This window comes from Mus pahari, chromosome 8 (genome assembly GCF_900095145.1).
Source record: "Mus pahari chromosome 8, PAHARI_EIJ_v1.1, whole genome shotgun sequence".
Lineage (NCBI taxonomy): Eukaryota > Metazoa > Chordata > Mammalia > Rodentia > Muridae > Mus > Mus pahari.
The window spans coordinates 41,764,776-41,775,169 of NC_034597.1; the positions used below are offsets into that span (position 1 = coordinate 41,764,776).

Below are 10,394 nucleotides of genomic sequence, written 5' to 3' on the forward strand. Positions count from 1 at the left end.
GGGGGGGGGACAGACTCAAAAGCAAGCACCCTACATGTTCTCCTCTTCATGCTTTTGGGTCTTTTCCCACACAATTCTCTCTTCAAAGGTCCTTACCACTCTGCTTACCTAACTAGTCAGTTCTCAAAACACAGCTCAACTTGGGTGGGTGTCTTGTTCCCGTTAGTGAAAATCACACTGTGAATGCTATTCATAATTATTAATTTAGAACATGTTTATTTACCTGACTGTCTTTCAAAAGTCTGTAAACTCCTAAATACGAGTAGCCTAGTATCTGGCTCCATAGACATATATACAAACAAATAATTTATTCAAGTGTTCTTTCAGGAACTCACATTTCCAAGTATGTGGCAACTATTATACAAATATACAATGTATATTTTTTGTTAAAAAAAAAAAAAACAAAAACCTGAAATCATAGGGCTTCAAAAAAAACCGGAAGCTCCAGTCAAAAAGGAAGTGTAAACCCACAGCAAGTGATCAGGTCCTTAAAAATCTGAGCTTTGAGGCTACTTGGTTTTTGAGTAGAGTTTATTCTTCCTCTTCACTGACATTGAAACTGTAAAAGAGCTCACTAGGAGGTGGAGTCTCACCCCACTACACTTCTGCAAAATCTAAGGTTTCTCTTTCATAGGCTTAAGAATAAGTCTTTCTGTGCCCCACCTAGGCAGCTGTGACTGGCTTGAAGAAGAGAAGCAAACAAAACATTCTGAGCCTGGGACGGATCTTCTGTGCCTGTTCACCATAGGAGCCCAGCACAACCACCTGGTAAGAGAGGTGCTTCCGGGCCCTGGCCAGGCAGCAGAGCTGGCTGGGAAATGCAGACTGGAGGGGAAGATAAACATGGAAGAAGGAATGACAGATGAAAGCTGCAGGTATAATACAGGAAAGGGAACCCCCACAAAGAGATAAGAACGAAAATCGGGTACAGATTGACTGGATCTGACTTCTGAGAGTTTAATCACAGGCGGTTTATTCTCAGTGTATTTAAGCCCAGTATAATTTGGAAAAAAAGTTTCCTGGCGTAATTCAATCTCCCATGAACAAGGAACTGTAATAATATTGAAACTCAACTGAGGGTAGTGTCATTTCTTCAAAGAAGATGGGTTCTAAGGATAAGCTACCTGTACTAGCTTAAGGGCCTAAGGGTCTGACCTGATTTCAGGCATACAGAGAGCATAGAAGTCATTTGGGTCATTAGCCACTTCTGGTCCTTATTATGGAACCTTGGGGGAGCCTCTGACTGTAAGAGTCATTTATATTAGGAGCATCCTTCAGTCCTGGTTGCAGGAGCTTAATACGGCTGGCCCAACAGCTAACACAGGTCACCAGGATGCTAACCACTTCCAGTTCTCAGCTTTCTGACTGGAAGGACAGGGGTTTTCATCTTTCCCACTGGAAAGGCAATCTCGTGTGCTTAACGTTTCTGGTTTCTCTGAAGATCTGTGGATGCACTGGCATTTGTGCTGTGATCCCAGCAGGAAGCATTGCATGTATGATATAGGTCAAAGAGTATGAGAGGTGACAATCAGGGCAGTCTACTCATCTCTGACCTCCTCACTAGATTTCAAATTTTTCATAGAATTATGAAACTAGCTTACTTCCTTTTTTAAGAGCTATGAAATCATAAAAGGAAGGGGGAAAATCAAGCTAATTGTGATAGATATGTTTGCTCTTATTGCTTCTTCTATCACCACAATCTTCCTTTTTCCTACACAGAAAACATGGTGGTAGACCTTTCCAGGTACTTTCCTCTCCTATTGCTGCTGGAGCTGTGGAAGCCGATGTGTCTACTTTGCTCTCAGCCTAAGGGTCTCACCAGGGCATGCTGGTTTGAAATTCAGCACATACAGACAAGTCCTCAGCCATGCAACACAGCCATGCGCGGCGTCAACAATTATACCAAACACTGTAAACAGAAAAACACCTTTCTGCAGGAGTCCTTCCAGAATGTGGCTGCTACCTGTAGGCTGCGCAATATCACCTGCAAGAATGGTCGGAAGAACTGCCACGAAAGCACAAAGCCGGTCAAGATGACTGACTGCTCACACATCGGAGGAGCCTATCCTAACTGCCGCTATAAATATGCTGACCAATACAAGTTCTTTATTGTGGCCTGTGAACACCCAAAGAAGGAAGACCCTCCCTACCAACTGGTGCCTGTGCACTTAGATAAGATTGTGTGAGGCTAGGTCTTTACTTCTGTTTGACACAGGTTCTCTTACAGTTTATTCCACGTTGCCTTTTGTTCCCACAGAAAAGGGAAGGTGTTGGAAGAATTAAGATGCCTAAGCTATCAAAATGGAGTTAAAAAAAAGTGCATGGGTTATAATGTAGCTATGTAAATGAGCACTTGCTTAGTGCACAGAGGTCCCTGGGTTCAATCATCTTACTAGCCCCCCCACCCCCCAAAAAAAAAATAGAAAGAAAGAAGATTATTTTCTGCTCTGGGGTTACCTTTGTTGAAGGAGGAATATAAGAAAAGTATAAAGATGGACCAAGCCACTGAACAATTTATCCTGTAATTTTTGGGGGTCAAGCTTTATTGTACTATGCTCATAGGCAGAATTTTTTTTTTCTTTTTTAATATGATGAGTGTTATTTTTCTGGGTTGTTTGTTTGTTTGTTGTTTTTTGACAGGGGTCTGATTTGGTCAGGGTGGGCTCAACATCGCTATGTAACCAACTCTTATTAAATCCTGTTACCCTCACTTGCGCTTCCATTCTTGCTCAGTCCCTAGCTTCCCCCTAGCCTCCTACTGTGTGGGGTTCTCGTTCCCAAAGCAGGAAAGGGGGAGGGCCACTGGGGGCCAGGAGGCTGGAGAGATTTTTTGAGGATTCACAATCATCTTTCACTCCTGCCTGAAGCTGCCAGGCAAGCAGACACCAGTGGCACCAGGCACATACTGGCTGCACCCAAATCACGTGGAGGTAGACATGTTGGGAACAAGCAAAAGAAGCTTCGATTCTAAGTATTACGGTTTCATTTCAGACTCCATTTAACCATAGAGAAAAGATAAATTCAAGGTCCCAAGCCCTAGGGGAGCTGGGGACTTCCCAATAGATGAGCAGTTTTTATTATAAGGAAACAGTTGTCTGAATCCAAACATCTCAGGGACAACTTGTAAAGGGGTGTAGCCGCCCGCAGCTACATGAACCGGGTTTCTGAAAGGGAGGCTGGGGCTGCATGGGAGAAATAAGGAGACCAAGACAAAGATACTGATCAAGGCCCAACAAACATTTACTTAAGAGTCTGAGCTTATAAAGGGGGAAGGCCCATCCCCCACGACGCCAGGATCTCATTGCTTTGTCCCCAGGCTATTGCTTACTCAGGAATGTCTGGGGAAGACAGGTTTAGCCTCTCAGCAGCAGTTGGGTCTTGGAGAAAACCCCCCGCAGAGGTGGCAGGAAAAATAGACCTATCTAGGTTGGAAGACTACACCCTAGGTGGTCTTGCTCACAGTGGCAGAACAGGTCTGAGCCAACCTGCTCAAGGCTCAGGGAGGCTACAAAGGAGCAGTTGTCTGAGTCCAGACATCTTCTCTATCTTGCTGGAAGGGTTGAACTAGGATCCTGTTTCCAGGCCCAGGAACCTACTCCTAACCTGATTGGTGAAAACTCCCTAGCTCACATCCCTTTTATCAAAATGTGATTGGACAATGTTACAGCCCACCCTGAAGTTCAGCTCCCAAGTCAGTTCTGTGGCCCTGATCAATCAGTAGCAGCTTGATTGCAATAATTTTTTTTTGTCAGTTGCATTGATCTGATGTTTGAGTTATGTTGAATGTAAGCTTACCCCACAACGGACACACAGATCTAAAGATACAAACAGCCAAGCTAGTGAAGGTGGAGGCTCTAAGCTCAGGCCTCTTACCCCAAGGCCATATTTGTAGAGTATGCTGGCTAGTTTTTTGTCAATTTGTCTTATGCTAGACGCCTTAGTTACTATTCTATGGAAATTCTTATAAAGAGAAGCATTTAATGGGGGCTGGCTTGCAGTTTCAGAGGTTTAGTCCATTATCATGGTGGGGAACATGGTGGCAGGCTGGCAGACATGGCACTGGAGAAGTAGCTGAGAGTTCTACACCCAGACCAGGAAGAGACTCTGGGCTCCTCATGAGCTTTTGAAAACTCAAAGCTCACCCCTAGTGACACACTTCCTCCTATAAGGCCACAAATCCTAATCTCTTTCAAATAGTGCCACTCCCTGATGACTAAGCATTCACACACAAGAGTCTATGGAGGCCATTCTTATTCAAACAACCACACTAGAGTTATTTGGGAAGAGGAACTTCAGTTGAGAAAATGTTGCACCAAATTGGCCTGTGGGAAGCTTCTGGAGCATTGTATTTTATTATTTTATTTTATTTATTACATTTTATGTTGAGATATGTAGTCCTGTCTGCCCTGGAATTTTCTATGTAGAATGGGCTGGCCTCAAACTCACAGAGTTCTGCCTGACTCTGCCTCCTGACACTGGGATCAAAGGAATGTGCCACTATATCTGGCTTGAAGCATTTTCTTGATTGGTAACTGATGTGGAAGGGCCTGGCCCACTGTGGGCAGTGCCACCCCCTGATATCCTGGCTGCTATATGAAGCCGGGCATGGTGGCACATGCCTTTAATCCCAGCACTCGGGAGGCAGAGGCAGGTGGATTTCTGAGTTCGAGGCCAGCCTGGTCTACAAAGTGAGTTCCAGGACAGCCAGGGTTACACAGAAAAACCCTTTCTCGAAAAAAAAAAAAAAAAAAAAAAAAAAGAAGAAGCCATGAAGAGAAAACCAGTAAGCCATACAACCTTTCTAAGAGCTGTAATAGTTTCTACCTCTAGGTTCCTGCCTTGAGTTCCTGCCCCTATGTCCCTGAATAACTGACTACATGCTATAAGATGAAATAAGCCCTCTACTTCCCTACTTGGTTTTTGAAATAGTGTTTTCTCATAGCAATAGAAACTGTAGGGCCCCCTTTCAGGAACCCCCACTCGATCTCGGGAAAGGGCCTACCCAAAGAAACTCGAGAGACCTTCTTGATGCAAAAACACGAGGTAGTTTAATGACGGAGCTCTGGGCCGATACGTATCTCACACAGGAGGCAGCAGAAGACAGAGGAATCGACCACAAAGCCCGAAAGCTAGGGGTTTTTATAGGGAGAGGGTGGGGGGGGGCTAGGGAGAATTGGCACGGTTGCATTCAATTGGCTCATTTAAACATCAGCAGAATGATTACACGTCAGCAGAGTAGTACGTGCAAGTCAGGATGTCAGGAATCCCAAGGGGCAGATGCTTATCTGGGGCAGCAGAACATCTGGTTAACATAACAACGGGCTTGCCTGGGCATACCCGGGCATACCCGGCCTTGTTCAGCCCCAGGCTTCTAAGCTTGTAAGTAACTTTTTCTTTGGACTATTTGACATAAGTTACATAAATCAGGCCTCAAATTTTATCTTAAATTTCATTTCCCTTCAGAAACCACACAAAGGTGGCACACTGCCAAAAATAGTTACATTACAGATTGCATCATGTTTACTTTGAGGTTCCCAGGAACCTGGTTTTGTATTGCTTTGTTGTCCCCAGATGGCCATTGTCTGCTTTGTTTTAGCTGACTCATTCCAGATATCTACATCAGCATCTTGTTGTCTAAACATAGACTGGCTCCTATAGCCTTTGGTATGAGAAATCTGTCTGAACCATCGGCCATGACCCTGAACAGCATCAAGCAATAAATACTGCAAGGCAGGGAGAACATATCTAATATGAGCTGTTACTGGCAAATTGTAAATGATCCCGAGTAAAGGAATCTTCTAGTAGATCTAAGACAGGTAATCCTAAGTGAAAACTTCTAGGCTCTGAGGTCTAACTATTTCTCTCTAAGGTGCATTTAGGAAGTAGGGTGTCTTGTGCTAAAAACAATGGGCCTGGGGGTGTGCAAATTTGGCCCCAACTGAGCCTCCTTCCTAGCCCTGAGCCATTAGTTTTATTAAATTTATTGTTTGGGGCTGGAGAGATGGCTCAGTGATTAAGAGCCCTGACTGCTCCTCAAGAAGGCCTAGGTTCAATTCCCAGCACTCACAGGCACCTGAAGCTCTAGCTCTAAGGGATCTGCCAAACTTTTCTGGTCTCCAAGAGTACCAGACACGTCCATGGTGCACGGACCTATATACAGGCAACACACCCATGCGTATAAAACAAAATTTTAAAATATTATTTTATCTGACTTCATTGATTTATATGCTAATTTTATTAACTTTTCCAGTTTGTTCTGGGTTAAATTTTATCTCCTTCCCATGACCCCCTCTCTTAAGACGGAACCTCAGGGTGACCTAGAACTCACCGTGAGTTTAACTGAGCTTGAATTTCTAACCCTTACAGGTGCCTCACTCACTTGCCCACTTTATTTTTTCCTAGCTTTGGGAAGAACACAACTAGGCTTAGTCAAGAGCACCTAACTTGTTTGTGCTACAATTATAAGTGTGATCAACAGGTATTGTTCATCTTGACTGTTGCCAGAAAAACCAACTCTACAATTTTGGGCCAAATTTCAAGTAAGCTTTATTAAATATTAAATTCTAACCAAGAGATAGGCTTTGGTTAGAACCATTGCCTGGAATATCCAAGCTGGATCTCAAGCCACGTGTTGCTGTGTTGAGGGCGGGGTGGCATAAGGACAAACCTATAGGCATTCTCCATGCTCCCCACAGTGGTTCTTCATAAAAGAGACAGTCTTTGGTTCCAAACTGTTTATTGATTGTTCGTTGTGGGAAATGGGTGCATACCACCTCCTCAGGGTGGATCAGAGATTAAATACCTTTTGCAGGAAGGAATGTCTGAGACGGGACAGTTACTGGCTAAACCCTCAGGGCCCATCTACATCATTAGAGTAGAGAACTCTTTTCTGATCTATGTGGCCATAGGTCATGTTCTTAGCTATGTAGTAAGTGTGGTCAAGTGACAGGGGCCTGGTCAGAGGCAGGTGAAGCTCCTACCATTCTCTGGTATAAGGTTCCAACCCATTCAACCTTACCAAGACAGGGTCCACTGCCCCACAGCTTTGTTATCTTCCAAGAACTACAACTTCTAGCATTTCAGGAAGTTACCTGTTTTCTGGGCAGGTGGCGCCTACAGGTTAATTTGGAGCATTATAATATGCCTACTGAATTAGTTGCTTTTCTCATGGCCGTGACCAAGTACCTAATAAGAAGCAATGTATGGAGGAAAGGTTTGAGAAGGGCATAGTCTATGGTGCAGGGAAAACATGACAGCAAGTTCCTGAGGTAACGTGGAGTCTGCAGTCAGAAAGCAGAGGGAAGAACGCCGGCACTCCATTGGTTGGCTCCTCTCTGTTTAGCCTGTAGGGTGTGTCACTCACACTCAGTGGGACTCTTCTATCTCACCTAACACAATCTAGGGACACACCCAGAGGCTTCTCAGTTGATTCTACGTCCTGCCAAGCTGATAATAAATATCGACTGTCACTGACTTGTTTGATTTCTTGGTTTATTATTATTATTGTTATTATTTTGACAACAGTGATCTTTCCTACTGAAATAATATGAGGGTTTTTTTTTTCTCCCAGAGATTATATGAAGACAAAAGAAAACAAGATCAGAGTTTATTTTATGGAAAAAAAAAAAACTCATTTTCAATTAAAAAAGTTAGAGAAAATAAAGTAAGCCTGTTAGGTGAAACAGTATTTTTTCTATCCAGTCTTTTGCCATGAGACAGTTTAAGGATTCACTGGACTCATATTCTGTTTACCCACCTGATGTTGGGAAGTGAAGGAATAGGTATCAGGTACAGTCTGTTGAGCTCAGTTTCTGGGGTCAAAGAGAGGTTAGCGACACAGTATTAAACCTCTGGGAAGATCCCAGGTGAAGTGGAAACTTCTGGTTTCTTTGGAGACACAGTGGTGTTGTGTGATGTTTTTCTGGAAACTGTCTTATGAGGGAATGTTTTACTAAGGCAGGCACATGGAGGGTGTTTTGCTGGAAACAGACATGTGGTGTTTGTCTGGGAGCTGCCTGGAAAGGGGGCATGTGATGTTCCGCTGGAACAGATGTTTGAGAGGACTCGTGGTGTTTAGAAAGGGTAGAAGTATAACCCAACAAACAATGGAAGACACTGTGGCACTGGCTCACTTTACCACTCTTTGTTGGTTTTCTGTGGCTTCTTGCCACTTCTGCAGACTCAGGCCAAAACTGGCAGAGCCTCAACGTTTCTTCTGGCTCAGACTGCTGTTGCTGATCCATAAATGGTGTTTGCGAATAGTCTGAGCTGCTGAGAGTGATTCCTGTGAACTGAACTGCTGATATCCTGACAATGAAGATTGAAATCCCCCAAAGAACTATTTCTAAACAGGTCCACATCCCCCTTTGTCCTATTAACCTTCCCTTTCCACTACCTCTGATGGGTGGTGAGCTAGAAGAGAAGATAAAGCATTTATGAACCCTTAATAAAGTAGGTTTTGGAAAAACCCTAAGCCTACACACAGGTTGTCTTTTAGTTCTTCAGAAGTCTTGGAGGCAGAAGCACTTGCCTAGACAGCAGAATGTCACAAACAGTAGAGAGAAACAGGCACAATTAAACACCCTTTGATGCCAAGACTGGATCCTGTATTACAAGAAACATGGGGCAATCAGGTTAATGATACTCAGGAAATAGCTGGAGTCCTGAGCCTCTTTATTTACTGAGCCCGGTAATATAGATACATGTCTTTCTCCTGTTTTCTTGGGAGATTTCTACAATTCTAGTCTTTTTTTTTTTTTTTTTTTTTTGGTTTTTCGAGACAGGGTTTCTCTGTGTAATCCTGGCTGTCCTGGAACTCACTTTGTAGACTAGGCTGGCCTCGAACCCAGAAATCCACCTGCCTCTGCCTCCCGAGTGCTGGGATTAAAGGCGTGCGCCACCACGCCCGGCCTACAATTATATTCTTAATGCCATTAAAAAAAAAAGTGATGAATATTCTTGTGATAAAGACATGAAGAGTGGAGACCTTCTCTCCATTCTTTTTTTTATTTATTAAGAACCTGATGAAATGTTTATTCCTTATTCCAAACAGCATTTAAAATGGTTATTGCATAATGCTGAAAATTGGCCTATTGCATGGCAAACATTTTAAGCAAAATTGATAATGATTATCCAAAGGCAAATTGTTGCAATTTGCTTCTATGGAGGCCTTTGTATTTCCTGTAAGTTTGGATGCATAGTCAATAGAGAAAGTGCTTACTATATTTACAGATGGCTTCTCTTATGGGAAGGCAGTATATGTAATTGGATCACATGTTTATTCTCTTGAGATTCCTTCCACTTCAGCACAAATAATTGAATTACGTGCTGTAGCCACTTTCTTTCCATTCTTATCAACACCAAATGTTGACGTAATCATCCGAGAGACATGATGTCAGCATTGAAGGGAGTCATTCGGGGAACTAGGGTAGAAAGGATGGTACAGGGCACTGATTCAAGGAACAAGCAGCCTTCATACACTAAAGCAGGAGGATTGTTTAGAGGGTCTGTTGGGCTTTCAGAAGATAAGACCACAGATGAGGCATCTGAAAGGACATTATTCCCTCACAGTTCTGGAATCCAGAAGTCCAAGATCGACAAGGCACTGGCAGGATTAGTTTCTGAGGTCTCTCCTTGGCTTTCGGATGCTCAGCTTCAGTCTTTCCTCGGTGCATGCATGTGATTGGTGTCTCTCTCTGGGTCCAGACTCTCTCCTCTTATCAAGACACCATCAGCTTTGATCATACCTTCTTCACCTAATTTTAATCTATTCACTTTTTAAAAGCTCTATTTCCAAACACAGTCATATTCTATGGCACTGTGTGTTAAGGTTTCAACATATGAGCTTAGAGACCACGATTTAGACCATAGTAGTGGGTGTAAAGCAAAGACCTTTTAGATAAAATAGCAATATTTGAAATAGATTAGGACTACCTTCCCAAAGCCAAGAATATATTGTGAAATACTGGGGGACGTGAGCTTTGCTTCTTGTGAGAAGAAGAAAAACCATACATATTTCTACTTTTGAACAAACTGATCAGTTATGTTCTTTCAACCCAGTTACTTAAAAGACACAGGGAATCTACTCAATTACATCATTGCTCTGGTTCTTTTTCTCACCCTCTAGGTCCCATTTATATTTACTTGGTTCTTGATATCATATACCTAATTACCCCAAACTTTCTTTTAATTATGTCTGTTCTCCTGTTTACCTGCTCAATTCCATTCTCAAGGATTCAATCAGTAGCTGGCCTCATATTTTGATGGTGGTCTAGGACTTAGAATCACATAGCAGAACTTTTCACTGTTACAGAGCTGCATCTATGAGAGGAATGGAAGAAGGAGGAGGAGGAGGAAGAGGAGGAGGAGGAAGAGGAGGAGGAGGAGGAGGAGGA

General features: G+C 43.1%; 1 protein-coding gene across 1 annotated transcript; it reads left to right on the forward strand.

Annotated features, from left to right (window-relative positions):
- Positions 1 to 641: 641 nt before the first annotated feature.
- Rnase6 (ribonuclease A family member k6) lies at positions 642 to 2,578 on the forward strand. The gene is made up of 2 exons (XM_021204102.2): positions 642 to 768; positions 1,720 to 2,578. Exon 2 carries the CDS (start codon positions 1,725 to 1,727, stop codon positions 2,184 to 2,186), a length of 462 nt encoding a protein of 153 aa, XP_021059761.1. The 5' UTR covers positions 642 to 768; positions 1,720 to 1,724; the 3' UTR covers positions 2,187 to 2,578.
- The last annotated feature ends 7,816 nt before the right edge of the window (positions 2,579 to 10,394 follow it).